This window comes from Saccostrea echinata, unplaced genomic scaffold, assembly GCF_033153115.1.
Source record: "Saccostrea echinata isolate AGI-Se365-2 ecotype Australia unplaced genomic scaffold, CSIRO_AGI_Sech_v1 ptg000002l, whole genome shotgun sequence".
Classification (NCBI taxonomy): domain Eukaryota; kingdom Metazoa; phylum Mollusca; class Bivalvia; order Ostreida; family Ostreidae; genus Saccostrea; species Saccostrea echinata.
Window position 1 is genome coordinate 7,188,378 of NW_026889751.1, and position 23,095 is coordinate 7,211,472.

General features: G+C 29.5%; 1 protein-coding gene and 1 long non-coding RNA gene across 2 annotated transcripts in view; one reads left to right on the forward strand and one right to left on the reverse strand.

Moving 5' to 3' along the window:
- The window catches only part of LOC133202955 (uncharacterized), a 49,410-nt gene extending 32,812 nt beyond the window's left edge, over positions 1 to 16,598 (reverse strand). The window contains exons 1-3 of the mRNA XM_061338811.1: positions 16,553 to 16,598; positions 801 to 1,078; positions 35 to 426 (exon numbers count right to left, since the gene is read on the reverse strand). Coding sequence (XP_061194795.1) covers positions 35 to 426; positions 801 to 1,078; positions 16,553 to 16,598 — 716 coding nt within the window. The remainder of the gene's footprint in view (positions 1 to 34; positions 427 to 800; positions 1,079 to 16,552) is intronic.
- A 3,214-nt stretch (positions 16,599 to 19,812) lies between these two features.
- Positions 19,813 to 22,786, forward strand: LOC133199692 (uncharacterized). Its single transcript, XR_009722815.1, has 3 exons — positions 19,813 to 19,882; positions 22,024 to 22,123; positions 22,519 to 22,786. It is a non-coding gene; the product is annotated as an uncharacterized LOC133199692 (long non-coding RNA).
- Positions 22,787 to 23,095: the final 309 nt, after the last annotated feature.

Here is a 23,095-nt window from a genome sequence, read left to right on the forward strand (position 1 = left end):
AATCAAATTGTCCACATTCAACACCCCCTCCGACCTCTCCGCGTCTCCCCACGTCACACTGAAGTTCACCAATCCCTGAGGTCTTTGAGCCTTGGAATCCAGTTCAAAAGTCAATGTTACATTTTCCGAAGTGTTGAATGTTCTACTAATATTGTTGGTGGATATTCCATTAATGACGTAGTGCTTATATATAACAAGCATTTCTGACACCTGTGATACGTCATTTGCAATAATGATCTCCAAGTCGATAGCGCCAGTTTGAGTAAAGTTATACGTCCAGTCAAATACTAGCGCGTCAGAATTCTGAGAGCAGACGACGGTGGTTTGGTTTTCTATTATTGCTATAGTTGTATGATTGTTTCCGCTGTTGAGTGATATGTTAAAAGTCGTCAACTCCCCATAAATGGAGTAGGTAGAATATGTTATCTAAATTTAAACAGAAAAATCAAAATGCATTAAGACTATTTTAAAAAATTCTAGGTGCTATTAAGCAAATGAAATGTGACTTTTTTTTTTTGCATATTGTTTTCAAAAATTATTCCATGTATCACCTTACTAGGGTAGTGTATCACAGTAAAACACTGAGTTTACTTTTGGTTATCTCTGAAATTTGTGATGTGCAGTCCGAGTCTATGTTACACACACACACACACCCTCACACACACACATAATTCAAGCAGCATGCACCAGTATACCCAGTTTGTTATTTAAGTAAACAATATAAACTCGACTTTGTCTAGAAAACGTTTCCTTTGAACTATGAAAAAAATAGAAATGATACAAATAAAACTTATTTTTACCTGTAGACCACTAATTTCCTGCAAAGACGACGTACTCAATTCATCAGGAGGACTTGTTGTTGTTGACGTAGCTTCAATGTCACCGGAAGTTGTTGAGGTTGATTCATCTATAGAGGGAGATGTTGTCGTAGTCTCCGATGTCGTTGTTGTTCCAGAAGTTGTTGTGGTATATGTTGTTGTAGAAGATGTTGATTCTGTTGCATTTTCCACGACGGCTGTTGGTTCTGATGTTATTTGTTCTGTTGTGGAAGACTCTGTAGTTGATGCAGAGGTCACTCCTACATTAAACAGATTGTTGTGTATTGTAATACTATATATGATATATGATTATATAGAATGTATTATCATATCTACATCTGTGTTTTAAAGTCGCTTGGTCCGAATGCTGTGTTTAAAGAAATGTTTGTGAGTGAAAAAATAATTCTTCATAGAAAGTTTAGAGCCTCTTTCGTAAAATATATCAAGGGAGTATGGGATACCTCCGTGTTATGACGTACTTCCGTTTGAAGCATTGTTTTGATTTGGTTCAGTGCTTATTATCAGGTCAAAATTTGTAGATATACCGTTTAAAAGAAAGCTCTTAAGCTATTTTAATGCAGGCTTTCACAAATTGCCATTTTATTTAAAATAGACAAAAAAATTTGTAAATATGTAACTATAATAAATGTAATATGGACATTTAAAAAGAAAACCCTATTAAATATCTTTTAAGCATCGCTACTTTTGAACACTTTTAAGCAAAAGATGACTGCATTTTAATGTGTGGTGAGGCATGAAAAAGTATGATTACTTCACATTGTGCCGAATTATTACCAATCAATTATCATGTTAATTAACCAGAATTGGTCTTCTTTTTATTTTATTCATGAAGTAACTGTTTTTTTTTACAAATCAACTAGCTGTTGTATATAGTCCCAAAACATTTTGTCCCCCGCTTTCACTGAAAGTGGGGGATTTTAATTTGGGTCTGTCTGTCCGTCCGTCCATCTGTATAATGTTGTCTGTTTGGTGACATATGTGAATCACCACTTTCCTTTGTAAATATAAGGCCGACCATCAGGTGTAATTTTCCCCTAAGTAAGATTTAGTTTCATATCTATAGATCTTTGCAGGCCAATAATTTCTTATAATCATTTTAAGAAGAAAATGATAAAGTTGGTTATATCAATCCAAACCCGAGATCCTGGAATCAACCAGGTACGGACCCACCTTACATTACCTTAAATATCCATGTTGTGTTTGATTTGTCAACATGGGTTTTGACTGTGATTTCTCATATAAATATTGTTGTTAACCGAAAAAAAATCCCAGTCGAATGATTTATTTTTATACATTTTTATGTATATATGGATATTTATTGTGTAAGAATAATATGCGTCTCAATTGGACCAATTGATTTTAAAACGAAGCAAAAAAATATTGATTTTTACATTTTATTTTATATAGCCCATATCTTTTAAAAATCGTTTGATGTGAGTGTGCTTTAAAATATTACAGTTAATTCCAAACTGTCCCAACAAATTAAAAAAAGGAAAATTTATGTGTGTTTTCATCTTTCTTTTTGACAATGTTGCATTAAATCAAGGAAGCTTTTCTGCTAGTTGAATTTATTTTGACACGCAAAATAGGCAGATATTAATTCTCTGCATTACTCACAGCACTTTTGTGTTTGTTTAAAATTGTTAGTGATTCACTAATCAAATAATGGAGCTTAAAGCATGGAAGATGATCATGAATACCTAACGTTTTCAGTCAGCATCTATATTGTAAGGTTTAATGCAGCCCAAGTTTTGTGTAAAAATTCCAAAACTTCCAAAGACCTTGGCCGCGCTTTTCTAAAATTACACAAGTATTGCAATGTCCCACCAATCCTCCAGTGTACTTGTACCCTTATTGTTTTAGCTATAATTCAATTTAGTCTAGCTAATTAATTTTATAAAACACTGAAAATTCTTTACAGCCATTCTTTGTTAAAAGTACGCTAATTCAAAGATATATTTAAAGATATCTCTGTTGGATGAATTATTTACCCCATACACAGAATCATGTTTGTAAAAGTAATGTCTGTTATGCATGATTGCCAAAATCATAAAAATGGATTTAAAAAAAATAAAGATATTGTGAAAAATATCAGAAAATTCACAATAACCAAATCTAAGTTCATTTTTTATGAAGTAGAAATTTTAACTTCAATCCTCACATCCAGTATCAGTATAATGACTAAAATGAAAGTATGCGTGAACAATGTATGAAAGAATCATGTGTAAAAAGTACTTGGGATAAATTGTATTTTCTTGCGATTTATGTCTTAAATACCAAATCAAAAAAAAAATGTAATAATAATTTATCATAATGGAGAGAATCAAATAAATCTCCTTTCAGGGATGGGCACGATTACTGAAAAATGTAATCGATTAATAATTGATTACTTAGAGGAATTTTGTGTAATCGATTATTAATCGATTACACTCATTTTTGTCCTGTAATCGATTGTAATCGATTACTTTGGAAGATGTAATCGATTAATAATCGATTACTTCCAAGTTTTTATCCCTTCAAATATCAAAGCAATATTTAAATGGTAAATGTTGATGTTATCCACTGAAGTTTGAATGTATTCCTGCAGTTTCAGTGCAGATTCTTTTAAGGTTTTATTCTGGCTAACATTCTCACTAAATGCCCAAATGAGGGATTTTCTACCATGGAAAGTGGAGACATGATCCCTACAATAAAATATGCCAAGGAATTAATTATTCCTTTCAACCTTAGATCTGTACTTCCATATTTATTGACTTGTTGAAAAAATTATTTAATATCTTATTGTGAATTACCTCATTAGAAGTATTTGGGCTGTCCGTATGTTGATAGTACACATTAAACATTCCTGTACGTGTCTTTTTAAAAAAAAATAAGTAAATTAGAACGAACTCTTAGTAATTAACATGTAAATTAAATGTGTCTTTAAGTAATTTAACTAATACATGTAACACAGTTTTATTCTGTATTGAAATAAGTGTTTTGAGAGCTATTAATTCTTTTAATAATATTGTTTGTCTTCAATGGAATGATAGTTAAACACAAAGTAGTTCACAGTTTACACCTCATTATCTGCAATCAGGGATATGTCTCAGTCAATTAATTAGCCAATTAAGATAAGCAAACACAGTGACACTTACTCCCTCTCTTACAGGCACTTATAACCCCTCACTGATATAAAAGCAACCTTACAATTTTGAATGAAAACATGAGAATGATTTTGCAAATTTTAAAGTTACTAAAACACAAGTTTGAAGTTGTTTAAACATTTTCAGATGTGAATAAGTAAAAAGTATAAAGGAGACTCCTTTACTACAAAAATGCAGTGATATAGATATGTTTTTGGACTTTTTAAGAAGGTTGGATCCTGCTATCAAAAGTCTTAAGACTTTTTGTCAAGTATATTTCTAGTATCTACACGCCTAGCTTAATTAAAAATCAAAACAAAAATTTGAGGTCCATAGGCATCTTTTGGCGCTACGGTACATTTGATATGACATTTTTGCAGTGGAATTTCATTTTATTCACAAATCACTTTTTCGAAGTTTTTCCTCATACATGTTAATATTTTTTTATCCAAATAAATCATTGGACCAATTACAGTCTCATTCTATCTTGATAAGACACATTTAAAATTGTGACTAAGGAAATGTGTCAAATCAATTCGCAAGATCAATTATTTGACCTTTTTGCACTAACAAAATGCCATTTTTCTTGATTAAAATTCAACAAGAAATTTATTTTAAAATCTTAATTATTACTGAATTTAAGCAGAATGGTCATCGCTATCTTATGTATTCAGGAAAGAAAATTAAAAGAGGGGGTCTAAGAAGAAAAGTTTTAGTTATTACTTAGAAAGTGTTAATTTTAAGCTAAAGATAGAACTGGGTTTTTTCTGGTCTTTCACAATATATTGGCTATAATTGTCACAATATGATGATATAACTCATAGTATCAATTTAATATATGATTCTGGTCAGAATAAAACATGTCACCGCACACAGTAACTCTCTGTGCAACCTGCATGTAAAAATAGGAATTCAAACTTAACAGTTCTATAAATTGAAAGAGAAAATTTTATCATCATCTTCTAAAAAAACCTTCCGCCACAAAGTATAGTTCCTCCGTGAATGCTTTCTGCATGCGTTTTTGTCGTGGCTTTTTAATTGAATATACTTCATTTTGATTGTAGAATCCATTTTTTAAAAGAACAAACATACGATGCAGAATTTCTGAATAGATATCCAGATGAAAATCAGCTCAAAAGATCTTGATCGAACCTTCTTGAAAAGAAGTCTTAATGAAATATATGGAGATAACGAACAGTATTCAAGCTCGAAAGTTGCTTTCAGACTTTTAACGAGAAAATAAAAGAAGTTTTCTGTCAATTTGATACCAGTTAATAATAATAATAATAATAATAATAAAAGAGATCATCAAGGATTTTCAGCGTCTTTGTAATACTTTTCTTTTTCTTTTTTCTTAGTAAAGTGGTACTAGCAGAGTATACATGGATCGCATGTATTGGAAAATGTTCTGCGCCTTGTTTTAAAATACATTGTTGGATTTTAAATGGCTACTGTAGAGATTAAATGAATTAAGTCAATACTTTGTCCATGTTATTAAGTAGAAAAGTTGAAATAATCAATAAATTGGTAATTTTATGTAATTCGTGCAATAAATCAGGTAATAGAATCCTTTTTGGCACCTTCGTGGGGTGTCACCAGACTCGGCTGAAATACGTGCTTCTCAAAAGGAGGATCAAATTATTTTAGGCCCTGGGTCGATAGAAGCGAAGTTAACTTCGGATTACATCGTTAAATTCCACAAATATTAATTTTTGTGGCAAGCGTGAAAGCAATGCGATATCTATTCCCTCAATTTTCATGTAATTCAGCTTTCTTTAATTTGTTTTTAACTATTAGTTGAAATTTTCAAATATTAAAACAAAATATAGAACCTTACTTTCGTTTTGCTTTCTTGCATACGGTTGACTATATTTGAGACATGTTCATATATTTTTTTTACTTCTTGTGATTGAAAATATTATGTCGTTCGCACGAGATATTATGTCGTTCACACGACAAAATATCTCTTTCGCATGACTTAAATTATTTCGTTCAGCACAAGATACATGTATTACGTCGATGTTTGTCGTTTGCACGAGATATTTTGTTGTTCGCGCGACTTATTATCTCGCTTTCACGACATTTTATCTCGTTCGCACTACATTATTTTCTTATTTTTTATTTTACTTTAATCTTTGCAGCAATTTTTATTACCCATCAGCACTGTAGATTTCTTTAATATGAATTTTCATGATAGAAATGTATATGCTGTAAATCATAAATAGTAATACAGACTGAGATTTTTTTTTTCTTTGATTTAACAGCTGCACCGATAATTTTGTTTACCATTTACACACCCACACCCACCCTCACACACACAGATATATATATATATATATATATATATATATATATATATATATATATATATATATATATATATATATATATATATATATATATATATTAGGGATGGCAATTTGTAATCGGTTAACCGGTTACTCGGTCGGAACGATGGTAATTGGTTAGAAAATCTGTAATCGGTTAGTCGGAAAAAAATTAGAATAGGTGTAAATTTCCTTAAAACACGATTTACAATGTTAAAAAACTCTTAATATTGATAAGTTATAACGTTTCCAAATTTAATTCGGCTGATTAGGAGGTAAATAATTTAATTGAGATTCAGATATATAAGATGTATATATATATATATATATATATATATATATATATATATATATATATATATATATATATATATATATATATATATATATATATATATACATGTATATATCTCAGGGATGGGGTCAATAACTTTAAAAAGTAATTAATTAAATTACAATTACTTTGACTTTTTCTTCAATTAAATTACAATTAAATTACAGGGTTTCTAAGACATGTAATTAATTAAATTACAATTACTTTGCAAAAGTAATTAATTAAATTACAAATTACATTTTTATGTTTTTTTGAAAATTTTTATAATCCTTTTCAATGAATATACAGAACATCATTTATTTGTATATAAGCTCAGCCTCTGCACAAACAGTACAAGAAATAATATGCTATAGGCATTGTGTATCATAATGTGGTTTAATTTATAACATTTATTTACAAAACAATAAGAATCTCTTAAAGAACTATCCGCGATCAGTTTGATGCAGTTTCCACCACACAAAACCTATATGTACACAAATTGCATGGCTTATGATATTTGATTAAAAGTGAGTATTTTAATAGAGTAAAATGAGTCGCAACTGTAACCCCTTAAATTAAATATTTCCTTTGAAGGTAAACTGAACATCTCAAATTGCTATTTATGTTGAACAATTTTACTTCATAAATCAGAATTGAACAGATAGAAAATTCATTCATAAAAATCTGTTTAGATGTTAAAATAATTATCAAATTGAAAGTATTTCTTTTCTAAAGCCAGCGGAGCATTTTAAACTGAAATAATTATCTCCACTGGCTTTGTCTTCTAAATCATGGAATGAATATCTCTTTAGAGGAGTTGATTTGTTTTGATTACAATTTAAAGCTGTGATCTGGAGGGCAATTATCTCTTCCCAACAAGAGAGAACTCTAACTTAATTAATGACATATATATATAATTTCTTGGAATTTGAATGACCATTTATCAAAAGATAAATGATAAAGCATTCTATTTGACTTAAGAATGGATTTTTCTTATAAATATTAAATAAAATTTCCTTTTTCCAAAAAGGACTACATTTCAATTATAGAAATCGGGTATTTACTAGCAAGGTCAAGCGGAGGTAAATATTTTTTTTTCAAGAAGAATAAATTGTTAGAGAGATCTGCTAAAACCCCAACATCTCAAAAGCGTTTATTCAAATGAACTTTGACTATTTAGTTACCAAGATTCAAAGGTACTAGGATACCAAGATACAAGATTACCAAACCTATCAAGATTCAATCCTTAACTAAAATAAAAAATTAAAAAAAAAAAAATAAAATAAATATGTATATAATAATAATAAAAATTATATTTTAAAAAATATGATTAATTTTATGATGAGATATATCTGACAAATTTAAAACTGTGAATTAAAACATACCCGAAATGGAAATTAGGGTGATATAAAAGATGAACATTTTCAATTCGTCCATCCTGAACTTATTTCTATAAACACATCTATCCGTCCATCCCTACACCAGCTTCCTTTCCTGTTTCTATACTTTTTTGTCAGAAAAAGAGAATACTATACAACATTAAAAATCACTCATCGATTTTTCGATATATTTCAGCATGATACATTCACTTTTCAAACCCCTAGAGTTTATTGTTTGTTAATTGGCCTTGTCTTGATGAGACGCATGCAGTTTGTGACACAAAACACCAATGTGGTGTCTCATTGAATCATTTATTATGCATGGCAGGTAATTTTAACCCTTACTCAATAAACATATCATTTTTGTTTCTGAAATAATTTCCAAACTATCTAATCAGGAGCATCACGGTATTTGTTTATATCAAAGGATGATAAAAATCCAGAGACTGAATGCGTCAAAACCAAGTGACATTGAAATTCTATAACATTTTCATGATAATACTTATTAAATTTTTATGCAGTAGAAGTCTCTATTCTTGCTGTGAAGTAACCGAACATAGTCTTTTGAAGCAACATTTAAAGGGTGATGGTTCATGTTTGAAATATGTAAGAGGTCTTCAGAATGTATGTAGGAAATTCTTGTACAAAAATAAATCGGTGTCTCTGTTAGCACCTTTAGATAATTTATCAAGGGGCACATTAAAAATATAGTTAAAACAAAAAAAATCAATAAACGTAGATTCTATTTCAAAAGCCCGACAAAATTTTACAAATCAGAATAAACAACAATGTTCTTTAAAATAAAAGATGAACTCAAAGAGATAAACTAATAACAGGATAATTTATCTATAAAGATTAGACTTTATGACGGGGAAAATTATGTTCATGCATCAAGTATCCTCGTTTTTAAAGCAAGGAGCCTTTGAAGTAGAATTAATTATGTAAATCAAATCTCTGGTTAATGTTTACTTTCCGAATTAGGTTAAGATATTCGATAATGTTACTAAAGTACCCTTGAACATTTTATATATACAAATCAATATGATCTGTCAAACCAAAATTTGGAGAGAGAGAGAGAGAGAGAGAGAGAGAGAGAGAGAGAGAGCTATGATACTGAAAAGAAACAATCATTAAATTATTTTGTCACTAAGTTTACAATATTTTCTCATCTGTTAAATTTTATTTCTGAATTAGACAATCGATCCTCTAGCTGTTTATGGTTGCAACAAACAAATGTGTGTTTGAGAATCTCAGTTCTAGCCCCAAGGTTTCGTTTCAGCGGTTTTTCCGAAAGTGCATAAATTATTATTATTATTATTTTGTAAGAGGAATCATGTCTATGTGTTTATAAATGGTAGTTTTTCTTAAAGAAGGAATGACACTCTAAGCTAAAAGAAAATACTTCTAAACTTGAAAAATCTATATACCTTTTGTATCTAATTATTTAATTTCCAGCATAGATTTATCTCAACTTTTGCCCCGTATGATTTACTTCATTAAATTCTTTGTTTATCTTGATCACTGTAAAATTATTTTTATTGAAAATTAAAGACAGGTGTCAAATCACAAATAAAAAATTCCCTCCAAACTATTTTCCTCCATTATTCCCCAAAACCAGACTGTTATTGTTATCTTTAATATTTACAATTTAAATTATTAGAAGTATATCACATGTCAATATTAACTTACCATCAAGCACAATTCGTCAAGAAATAACCATGGGACATCGCGTATTCATGTAGCGTATGAACTTCCAAACATGTATAGTTTAACTAAGACTTAATTTAAAAGTGTATTTAATTGGCATTTATAAAATTATGCATAGAAAATCGGGTGTTGATAATAACTGAATAGTTCTAGGAAGCCTAAATAAAGTACATGTAAATATAATCATCGAAACTCAAGATCTAGAACCCTAGCCTTACTGATTTCTTCAGAACAACTTGCATTTTCAATTTTATCCTGCTTTTTTCCATATTTTTGTTTGTATAAACACCATTTGATAGAATAAGAAATTTTTCATTCAAAAAAATGTTTCTATATCTAGATGTTCTAGTTAAAAAATAAGCCTATGGCATCATAAGATTTACTTATGTATATGTACATGTAAAAATTGAATAAATTATATCTTCGAGTACATCTCAGACTTTAAAAATGGTTTGTCCGAACAAATATCTAATTTGTCCAAACAAATATCTTATTTGTCCGAACGAATTTCATATTTGTCTGAACAAATGTCTAATTTGTCCGAACATATCTAATTTGTCCCAACGAATATCTTATTTGTCCGAACAAATATCTAATTCGAACAAAAATTTTTTTTTATTCAATATCCAAATTTATTTTGCAGTAAGTTAAATGAACTCAACAATAAAATCAAGCCTATCATATAGATTCATAAGGACTACTTTACAGATCTGGGAACTTAAAATAGCACATGTTCCAAACTAAAGGGGGGGGGGGGGGTTCTGCGTTGTACTCTAAATAAAGTTGTCACATTACTTTTGGATCAACCGTCGTACATTTACATGTATATACATGTACATTTATAGTAAACAACTATTATCAACCGTCGTACATTTACATGTATATACATGTACATTTATAGTAAACAACTATTATCAAGCGTCGTACATTTACATGTATATACATGTACATTTATAGTAAACAACTATTATCAACCGTCGTACATTTACATGTATATACATGTACATTTATAGTAAACAACTATTATCATCTGTCATCGAATGTAAAATCCATCCTACACAATAAGGTCAATAATAAATAAAACTTGATTAAGGGAACAAATAAGCACTATATTTCCTGCGCAAATGAATAAATAAAAGAAATAATGAGAATGGAAGACAGTTTTCTTCGATAATTTGTTATAATGCTACATCTAATTCATTTTCTTTCGTGTCGACCTTGACCAAAAATGTACCTATATGTTAAATTAAGATCCTGTCCTCGTCCATGGAGACGTAAATAAACCCTGCCTAGTATTCCATCAATCCAATGCATACGTCATATAAACATTGTTAAGCAGGTATCATTTATTACAACTCACATTTTTAAAATCTAATTTTAAATACTTTTAACGAGGTTAGAGCCTGTTACCAAATTATTAAAATTTCTTTGTCAGATATATTTTCAGTACCTATACATCAGGGATGGGATAATTGAAAAAAAGTAATTGTAATTGAGTGTAATTAATTACATTTTTCAAAGTAAGTTGGATGTTATTTGTAATAATATTGACAATTTTTTTCAATTACTTGTATTTGTAATCAAATTAATTACACTGAAAAAATACCATGTAAATTCAATTACTTTTCAATAACATTTCAATGACTTTACATAATATATATTATTTGTATTTCCATAACAGTTACATTGTACAGTTCTTTCTATTCATTTAAAACACCTTCATCCCTTTTGTTTTTCAAATTTTCAGAACATTTTTACATCCTTATAAATGAATTTGATATATTGGCTTGTTTATAATAATAGTTTGTTTTATAACCATGATGCACCATATAGAATTAATATGAGTTTAATGTTTATCTAAAATATTGTTTTACACTTCTATGGTATAGCCATGAAACATTTCAAGTTTTTGTTGCTTGATTGTCAAATAGAAAATAGTTTAATGTGTCATTTAGACCTGCCTTGTGGTCCTTTAAATCATAGCTGTTAATTGCTATCAAAACAATCTCCCAAAAGCTAGGTTATTTATACCATGCTTTGTTTAACTTCAAAGATATGACCATTACAGGTGATTTATTTGATAATTAAGAATGCTCAATCATTTATATACATGTATTTCAGAGAAAAAATCTTTATTAAATCATTATTTTAAAATCTAAACATATATCTTTATAAATAAATTTAGTATATGAAATAGTATTTTATCATTCAAGTATTATTTATTTTATGAAAATTGTTAATAGATGTTTAGCTTACCTACAGATGAAATAATTTGAGAGTATTTTACATTTGATTCATTTACTCTTAGAAACTTGCTTATAATCAAATTTCATTTTATTTTGGTGATTGATTAAAATGTACATGTAGGTCTTGTGTTGATGAAACACAATGAGATCAAAGGCATCTGATGCTATTTAATTTAAATATAATCCTTACCTAAAATTTACATGTATTTGTTCTTCAAGATTTTTGAAAGTAAAACTAAAGTAATTGAAAAGTATTTAATTACATTCTTCAAAGTAATTGAGAGTAATAAATTACATTTGTAAAAATCAATGTATTTGTAATTGCAAGTAATTGACAAAATTATCGATATATTTGAAAGTAATTAATAACATTTCAAAGTAATTGAAGCCAACCCTACTATACATAAAGCTTAATTAAAAATCAAAGCCAAAATTGGGGGGGGGGGGTCAATTTGCTAGTGCATTTAACATGACCTATTTGCACTATTATTGCATCTTATATATAAATCATTTTTTCGAAGTTTTTCCTCTAACAATTCTTATTCAAATAAATCATGAGATTTACTTCTTTCTGCGCTACACTGCATTTAATATGGCCTTTTTGGACTATTATTGCATCTTGCATATAAATCATTTTTCCGAAGTTTTTCCTCCAACAATTCTTACTCAAATAAATTATGAGACCAAATACAAATCATGTTTTCTTTCCTTCTCATAATTATACAACTTTAAATAGAAATGATAAGCTGAGTTTGAAATCTAATAGGGACTATATTTTTGGCGGAGAGGCAGCGCATGGATATATATCTTAAAATTTTGGAAAAATCAAAACTATAAAGGAAATATATGAAGTGATTAAAATAAATAACTATGCAATACAGTTTAAAAATATATCAAATAAATGTGGTTTTCCAAGCAAACTACAACATTGTTAAATTTTGAAAGCTTCCAATCTAAGATCATATATGAGCAAAAAATCGGTATATTTTTTCTTTCGTATTAAACAGTCGAAACTTTTTATATCATTTTAATTCTTTTTATGAGTGAAAATAAAAAAAAAGTTAAATATACGAAGCATATAAAATAACTAATATTCCTACAAATTTAAGAAAAATATAGTAAATTAATTAGGGTTAACCAATATCTATTTTAAAAGTTTAATCATTTAATGTAGTTAAATGTGTTTACTTGTCATCAGCTAAAATCTATGTGGTATCTTGTATATAAAACATGTACATCTAGGAATACATTTTCAGGCATATGGCTCTTGGAATAATCGTATATCAAATATATATGAAAAGGCATTTAATTAAAAGATTGAATATACTTAGGTTATTGAAACATAGTATAGATAAAAATTCACAAAAAAAATATTTTGCTTTCATAAGACCCATTTTAGAATATGCAGACACTGTATGGGATAATTGTACCCAAAATAACGCAGAATTGCTTGAAAAAGTTCAGATAGAAGGTGCTAGAATTATTACTGGGCTTAGAGTTAATTCTTCCAAATCTTGTTTGTATCGTGAATTTGGATGGGAACCATTATATCTTAGAAGAGAAAAACATAAACTTCAATTGATGTATAAAATAATTAATGGATCTGCACCTGATTATTTGTATGAATTGATTCAACCTTTTTTTCCAGTTCAACATGCATGTAACCTAAGGTCTGGATATGATAATCTGCATATACCAATTTGTAAAACAATGTCTTACTATAAGAGTTTTATTCCTTCAACTATAAAACTTTGGAACAGTCTTAGTGAGGATATCAAAATATCTTCATCATTATCTATCTTTAAAGCAAAGCTTAAAAATTGGGGAGCAACTAACAAACCATGTAGGTACTTTAACTTTGGTAATAGAAATGAGAATATCTTACATTGTCAATTGCGAAACAATGCCAGCAATCTTAATGCCCATTTTAAAAAAAATCATTTTTTATCAGATGTTTAATCATGTGAAAAGTGTGGCTTTTATACTGAGGATACTGAACATTATCTTATCATATGTCCTCATGTAACTGTTGAAAGAAATTTACTGATAAAAAATTAAATGATGTTGTTTTTGATCTTGACACTTTGTTAAGAGGAAAATGTCAATATTCCTATCATAAGAAATGTGAAATTTTTTCATATGTACATGAATTTATTAAATCTACTAAGAGACTATAAACTAAGTATATTTTAATATTAAATACTATATTAAATGTACAGTTTTACAATACGTATGTTAAAGCTGGAACAGTAAGTAAATAATTTATACATAATCAGGGGGTCATCATCTGTTTTTTTTTAAACAATATTGAGGAATGATACTTGATTGTGAATCTTTATTTTTGACTATTAGTATTATTATCATGTACAAGTGTTATTATTTATTGTCTTTGACCTGACCTATTATACAAGGAGTAGGTATGTATAGGCTTTGCCTGTTTCCCGATCCTTATTGATTTATTATTATTCAATAAAAATATGTATAAATAAAATATACACTGATGCCATGGTTAGTAAAAAAACGATATTTTTGTGAAATTCATTCAACCGCTACTCCTCCTAGCGTTTTGGTTCGATTTCATTAACTTTGTGCCGGTCATTCGGATCTTTGTTCAATAAGTTTTAAAGCATATTTTTCATTATAATTCATTAAACAATAAAATGCTTTCTTTGCTTGTTAGTTCGGGAATTAATGTCGCAGCTGTTGCAGAAAAAAATCCATAACCCGTAAGCAGGTTATTTGAATTTTTTCTGCAATAGCTGCGATAGCTGCGACGTTAATTGCCGTACTTACAAACAAAGAAAGGCATTTTATTGTTTATATTTATATCTTTTTAAAAAAAAAAAAACATTCAAAGTAAATTGAATATGTTAAATATTGTATTATAAATGTGTTTGTCAGTGTATGTCATTGTATGCATAATTGATGGAACAGCCGTTACTTAAGAAATCTATGCAGGTGGCTTGCTAAGTGTTGTTTATGGACTGATTAACGGCAATGGTTTTTATAAGAAATAAAGGAAATTACATCCACATTCAGTGGATGTAAATATATCCTAATTAATCCAGTACTGTTTTAATATTCACAATCCATTCAACATTTTCCTGTACCATTTCTTCATAACACGTCTTAAGAATACAATTTTCTGTTGTTGTTTTTTTTTAGCTTTAGCCAATATTTCTTAATTTTTGTTTTTTGTTTTCCTTATAGGAGGGAATTCTACCTTGTTCAAGTTTAAGAAGCTTATTACAAGCATTCTTTTTTAACTCTTAAAGTTTTTTTACAGAACAGTGTATGATACTTTGAAAGCATACGAAAATGTACTACTGAAGTAAGTGTCTAAAACAGAGCAATTCGTTTGAATATTAAAATAGTAATCTTTAAGTTTGCTATGAACGCTAAGAGCTTTTCTCCCCTGTTCTGTCAGCTTCTGTTCTGCTTTAGTAAATTTACCATTGAAAATTAATAATAATCCAAGATAATTAAACTCATTTACTATTTCAAATTCATTTTTGTCGTAGAACCACCTCTTATTTTCTTTAATTTTCCTCCATTTCTAAAAACTATTATTATAATTTTATCTGTATTTACAGGTAGATTCCATTTTTTACAATAACTGTGCATAGAGTTAAGTATTTGTTGTAAAGATTCGGGTGTTTCTGCCTATATAACATTATCATCAGCATACATGTACATGATAAAGAATATATAAATAAACTAATTTCAATCGAAGGACAATTCTCGTTCATTAAATGCATTTCAAAATCGTTTACATAAAAAGAGTATAATATTGGTGATAAAATTTCACCTTGAAAGAGTCCAACTTGACTTCCCAAATACTTGGAAAGGACACCATCATATTTTACACACCACACGATTTGATATTTTTATAGAGTGATGAAACATGGAGATAACGAACAGTATTCAAACTCAAAGTCCATTAAAACAATACAAATGGGAGCAGAGCAAACATGGAATGTCAAAAACAGAGGTGAGATCAGGTGCCATGGAGGAGTAGCATCCCCTGCCGACTGGTCACACTCGCCGTGTGCTCCTTGTCATGATCGGTAAATAACGGTAAAATCCGTCGACAATTCAGTGTGTAAATAATAGCCCAATAATTAGTATGAAAAACGTCAGTCAACATATGACTTAATGATAGATTGTATTTACTGACAAGGTCATTGTCGATATGACGGCTTTAAACGAGACTGTTGATATTCTTGTTTCATCAACTTGTTTGTCAATAACTTGCCTCGTTTTAGAAATTGTTCATACATAGACCATGCTCTTGCGTATCGAATTAACTGAGAGATATATACCCCTAATGCAGGTGATAAGGGTATATTGCTGCATAAGTAAGGGAAGCTGACGATTGAAAAGTAAAAGTCATCACGTTTATCATAAAGTTTTGTTGTTAGATTACCATTAACGTCTTTTTCTAGTAAAATATCCAGATATGAAACAGATGTGTCAGACTCTGTGGAATCTTTTACTTATATCATGTCGACATATGAATGGAAATAACTATTGTTAATTGATAAAACGTCGTCGATATGTCTAAATGTCGAGTTGAAGGCCAAAGCAATAGATTTTAATTATCTTCAACAATTTACCCTGTATTCCGTCAACCGGTAACAAACGCAGTGTGCTCATTGTCATAATCGGGCAAACGGAAAAATCTGAAGACAATTCAGTGTTTAAATAATGGCCTTACAAATAGTATGAAAAATGTCAGTCAGCATTCGACTTAATGATAGATTGTTTTTGCTGACAAGGTCATCGTATCGAGCATAGAACTCGCGAAATGATGACATTAAACGAGACTATTGATATCCTTGTTTTATCAACTATTTTGTCAATAGCTTGCTTTGTTTGAGAAAACGTCATCGATATATCAGAATTTCGAGTTGAAGGCCACAGCAAGGATTTTCTTCCTATCATGTAGAAGTTTAACAATAAAACCTGCTTCATAGGAATATTGAAACAGGTCGGCTAATAAAGCAGCACAAAGAGTACTCCTCGAAATTCCAACTATTTGTTAGAAGACCTGTATATTTTACAACAACTCTCAAACTAACATAACTGCCCTCAGTGAAGAAATATTAATATAGAAAGCACAAAGAAATTCAACTCTTTTTTTCAGGATACCACTTCCGCCCCAGCCCGGGTTTGATCTCTCGACCTACGAAATCTGTCTTCTAGCAGTACAGGATCAGCGCTCGGCCATCTAGGCAAGTCAAAAAAGCTTGCTTTTCATGCCGATGGAATTCTCGCGGCGGCGCCCTACACTACACGGTCATCGAAAATGGAAGTGAGAAACAGTTATTTGGACATTTGTATTGAATTAAATCTTTATTTATAAAGGACATTATTAATTATTAATCTCAATTTCAAAATTTCGAATTTTGTGTCATAATCTAAGTGTATTTTTTTTGTATTGTGGATCTTTGCTCCATGTTTCTGCTTACCGAAATATTTTTTTTAATAAAAAAAACCATATAACCTAACAACATACATATTGCACAAAAATTAAAATTTAACTTCACAGTAAATAATTCTTCTATTATGACCATATCAGAAAATATGTTTCTGTAAAAAAAAATGTATTTATATGATAATTATCATATTAATCAAATCTATTACAGATTCTATTACTAGTGTCATTCCGAAATATTAATATTTTTACGCAAACTTTGAGAATAATCATTTAAAAGAAAATAGATCGAAAGTCCACTTTTGTGATAAAGTATAGAAAACATTTTTGACTTCTTTGGTGTGTATAAGCTATATTTCAGAGACGAATAATTTCATTCTTTGTGAGATTGTTGCAAATTGTGGAAAATTAATGCTGAATGAAATATCAAAGAAAATTTTGTCACAATTGAGATTAATTTTCACTTTCTTGTTTGTCATTAAATAGGCACTTTGCTCGCCTTATTCGTGCGTAATCCGCAACTGCTTTTCTTGTTTGTATGGAAAAAAATACGAAAATTCAATGTTGAAATCTAATTCAAAAGAGATCTTTTTCTATGATATCGTAAATAAAATGTGGGAGTGCTACTTCTCTTTAATCAAATTTGTTATAAGCGCCCAATAATGAATTCTTTCGAAACACCGTACATAGCTCTGCCCATCACCACCATTACTCAGTTCTGAGTCAATAGCCAAATCGTATTGTATTTGAATTTTCAAATGTATATAATATAAATGATAATTAACATTTATTGCCGAATAACACAAGTGAAATGACCATGAAGTTTATTTATTCAGACCTCCTTGTCCATTTATTATTCATTGTTCATCAATCACTTGGAAACTAGGTTACTCGCTCCTTTTCAGATATGTTGAATTCCACACTAATTCCTATATATATGTGTGTGTAAACGAAAATTGGTTTTATTTATCAGAATTTGATATTTTGCAAAAGATTTACCAATATGATTTTCCAGAACTGGGTACTAATGGTCTGTTTTCTGTTCTTAGCCGTATCACATGCACGTAGGTGTTGTTTTCTTTATTTTTGGATTTTTTTAAAAAATATAAATTACTTTTATTTTTCTTTCAAGTTTTCCTTTTTATATAATTGATTTTATACTTTATGATTTGAAACTTTTATATGATATTAATTATAATTTTTAATTTGAAACTTACAGATAATGGGATAAAAAATATAAATATGTACCTTACATATTGAGAGTTAATTCTATTTTCACTTTTCTTGCGATAAAATAATTTTTTTCTTTTATTATTCGTTTAGATTTAGTCAAATCTTTTCATTTTATTGAAGAGAGAGACAAGTAATAAAAGTGTGTGTGTGAGGGTGGAAGATTTTTTCTTTAATTTTTTCTGTCTTGCTGTCATTCTGTCTGTAAGTCTGTTCCACTTGGTTTTCCGCACTTTGTTTTACACGCTTGCAGATGTGAAGCTGATTTCTGTTCTGTTAGTCTACCTTGATGAGTTACAGATCAAGTTGCATTTCGTTCAGCTTCGATGACTTTGAGGGAATTACAGGCATTTTAATTCTTATGGGGGACCAGGTTACACTTGCCAATAAGGGTTTGGTATTAATTATGAAATACTCTCAGATTGTTTATTTTATTATTCTGTTAAAACGGAATTCTTACTTCATTTCACGAATTAAAGTCAACAAAATCTTCAAATCTAATATTTTATGCCTTCATTTGAAATTCTCATCAAATTCAAGTAACATGTGGTATATATTGTGCTGATAATTACAAGTGACACAGGTTCATTTTTGGGTTTACAAGAATTTCATCAGAAGTTAGCGTCAAACCTAACATTCCAGGCCCATCGGGAGGTTTCTGGAAAAGGGTTGCAGGGAGGGTCTGGAAGGGGTGTACCCTAACAGAAGCAAGTTTTATTTAATTGGTATTATTTTGGGTGGTTAATGTGCATTCCTAAAGTCATTTTCAAGCAATAAATTGTTTGATTGTTCTGGTTTTACGTCATATGCAAGATTATTTCACTGTGCATATGAGACAAAGTCATCATATACAGATGAAGGACTTTACTCGGGAATCAGGGTCATTTCATTATTTTGTTTAATAAAAGAGGGTATGATCGTTATCCCTCCCCACCCCCTTTAAGGCAATATATATATATATATATATATATATATATATATATATATATATATATATATATATATATATATATATATATATATATATATATATATATATATATCGCCGTAATATATATATTATTTGTATTTGTCTATATATTATATATGTATGATTTGTGTTTGCTCTGCATACATCTAATTGTTAGCATTTGTGAATAAAATAAAGCACACAAGATGAACACAGAGCTAGATTAGCCTTGTATTTCTAAATTATTTAATTGTAGAAAGACTCAGTGCACCTACTGACTTTGCACCTCCACGACGGCGCTCAGTGTACCCATGTCCTAGATTTTACTGTGTAAGTACATACATGTATATTGTGTTATTCTAAAAAAGAAGGAGCTATAAAAGTGGAACTTCTAGGTGAGTTAAAGATAGTAATTGTAAATGAGGTATTGTATCAGTAATTAATTATTATGTATAAACTCTCGCGTGAGTTTGATTACTGGGTTTCATAACTTAACCACCTATTTATCTCGCATCATGTTTCAAAACTTTTTTATTATTTAGACTGTTTGCATGACAGCTGATTTTCTCCTCTTGTGCCCCTATCCGTCAAAATAACTAGTTTTTCACAACTCCGTGTATATTATGCACTCGTAAATCATCATGTTTACGATTAACGCGAACTGCTTAGTGCGCATGTGCATAATCAGGAATCGTATTTATCATGCAACCACAGTAATTCCAATTTCTTTTTCTACGGAAAGGTATGGGTGCCACGAAATACTTTTTTTAAATCAAAATTCCAACTTTAAAGTTGGTAATTCCAACTTCAAACTTTAAAGTTGGAAATTCGAAGTTGAATCTTGGCTTTTCCAACTTTAAAGTTGGCTTTTTCAACTTTAATCTTAGCTTTTCCAACTTTAATCTTAGCTTTTCCAACTTTCTCGGGCATCATGCATTTTATTCGTATACTATATAGTTACATGTAATTGGACTCGAGTTGCTGTTTGAAATAACAATGGAAATAAACAACTTATTTATATAAATATGAAAGTGTCTCGCGGTGGTCTGGATTTATTTCATATTTATTAGTTTCAACATCAAAATTCAAAATGAAAAAGTTTAAATAATTAGGGTAAAGTGGCGTAGTTTTAGTTCTAGATATTTTTGCTTTTATTTGTATTGTTCTTTCATGACTTTTTAACCTTTTCTATGTCCTGAGGAAGGGACAAAGCGTCCCGAAAAGTTAAGAAGTCATAAAAGCAAGGAAATATAGAAACCAAAAAAAAAAAAAAAAAAAAAAAAAAAAAAAAATGCACTACAACTAAACTACCAAACACTATGTATTTACAATTTTACAAGTTTTATTAAAAGGGGTTGGGACACAGATTTGAAGCTCTGATTTTCTAAAATTTTCTAGATAATATCATGACCTGTATGTTGCTAGAGCATTTCACACCGAGATGTAATAAATGTGTGTGTAGGAAATTCTTTTATCTGGAAAATATTTAAACTACGATTTTTGGGACGCGTTTGATTGACCATATCCTTGCACTTTCACCAAGTAAACTGTATGCATAATACTTAAGAAAAGTAGAAATTATGTTGTGAGTTTATGAAAAATATGAAAACTATAATCCAGAAAGTTTAGAGTAGAAATGAGAGAAAGCAAAACTAACTCGCCAGTATTGTCACTCCGTACTCAGTGAAAATAGGCGTTGGCACGATTAAGAACCCCTCACTGCTTAATGGTCCTGAGTGCCAAGTATAGATCTAAATTTGAAGCCCTTCACCAGCATACGGTGACGTCTCCAAATTCTTCGAATGGGACTTAAACAACACACAATCAATCAATAATATCTTAGTTTTTTTAACCAAAAAACTAAACAAAAAATAAGAGGGAAAAGAAAGGGAAAAAAAGGAGGTTAAAAAAACAAAAACGTTCAGCCACGTGTCTTTTGAAAAAATAAGGAACTAGAGTAGAGATAAAAACAGTTACTGTAACTAACTTGCACGAGTTATCGAACCTATATTTCCAGAATAAATTCGATAATGATTAGAACTTTTTCATACAACATTTAAAAGCGTGTTCGTTCAAGAAAATTTTTTTTTTGGTAGTTGGATGTCAAACTATTTCATGACTCCTTTGTTCAATATGCTCTTTTAATACATGGTATCTCAATATTCGAAACTAAAAAAACCCAACTTATTATTAACGTACATTACCTTCAATTTTAAAACTTCAATCACAGTTAAAAATATGCAGAAGTATACCAGTTTAATAATTGGCTCCAAAAAAGGACAAATAATTTCTAGCATACTGTAAACAACATTGTTATTATTATTATTATTATTATCATTGTATCTGTATATACATGTATATATCTTCTGACATGTTTACATCAAGATCATTTGATGACGAAGTCTAATAAATTAATTTTATATTCGAAGATGTCTACTAAACATATTTATGACTCTCATCGTGTTTTATAGACCTGGGATAACCCTTCTTGTAATGTTAGCCCTGGTCGTTTTATGCCTTGTGTTTCCAGAAGCTATCCAGTAACAGTACAGTCATGTGACTGTCAGTTGTGTGAGTTTTCCCCTTTATTTCTTTTCTTCATAATAAATAAAAATTAAATCACACTGTGTCTGATGAAAAACAAAAGTATATTTCATAAACCTAAAGTAAAATGATTTGTCTTTCTTTTTTCTGTAATTTAGGAGAAAAAAAATCAAATTTTTATTTAGTTGAAACTGTCGATCATGTTTGATACCATTTGTACCTGACATCTTTCTTTTAGATTTTGTTTTTGTCAATTATAGGAAGGATTGTGGATCAGTTGTTAGTTTTTCGTTTAAACTTAAGTAAACTTGACGAATAATTTGAGGACTTCATGAAAAATATATCCTGAAATGTCTTTTTAGCATGATAATGATATTTTTACTCATTACGTTTGTTTATCATGGAAATGTTTCTTTTAACAGGGCTCTCATCCAGAGGTTAAAGTAATGCTAGTATCCGCCTTATACAGAAAATATATCGGAATCTTAAGAAGCTATGATTAGAAAATCATCATCATCATCATAGAGGTCGTTGTTTGGATGATTTCCTGTATATGAAGATTCCCTAATAAGCACTTGCGCATGCGCTTTGCGCTTATTAAAATAACATTTTTGCATTTCTTGACATTTTTTAGCTTTGTAACTTGTAAGCCATTAAAATTCCCTTTAGAAATTATATTGTAACTTAAGAACATGCTTTGAATTCTATTTGATTTTGTTGTTCTTTGTTCAACACATATGCAGATTGAATTTTCCTTATTTCTAGCATTCTCGATTGTAAAGACATCAAGCGTTCATAATCAATCTATTATTTATCATAAACCACAATTGCAAGGAATATCAATAGAGTAGAGACATCCAGTATATTATGAAAATGAACTTCTTCCTTTTTCAGCTTATGGCTGCATGCATTTGAATTTTGAATTTTTGAAACAAGTTCTTAAAAAAATTGTTCCATCAACCTAAGTTATTTGGTAATATTTCAATGTCATTAAAATTT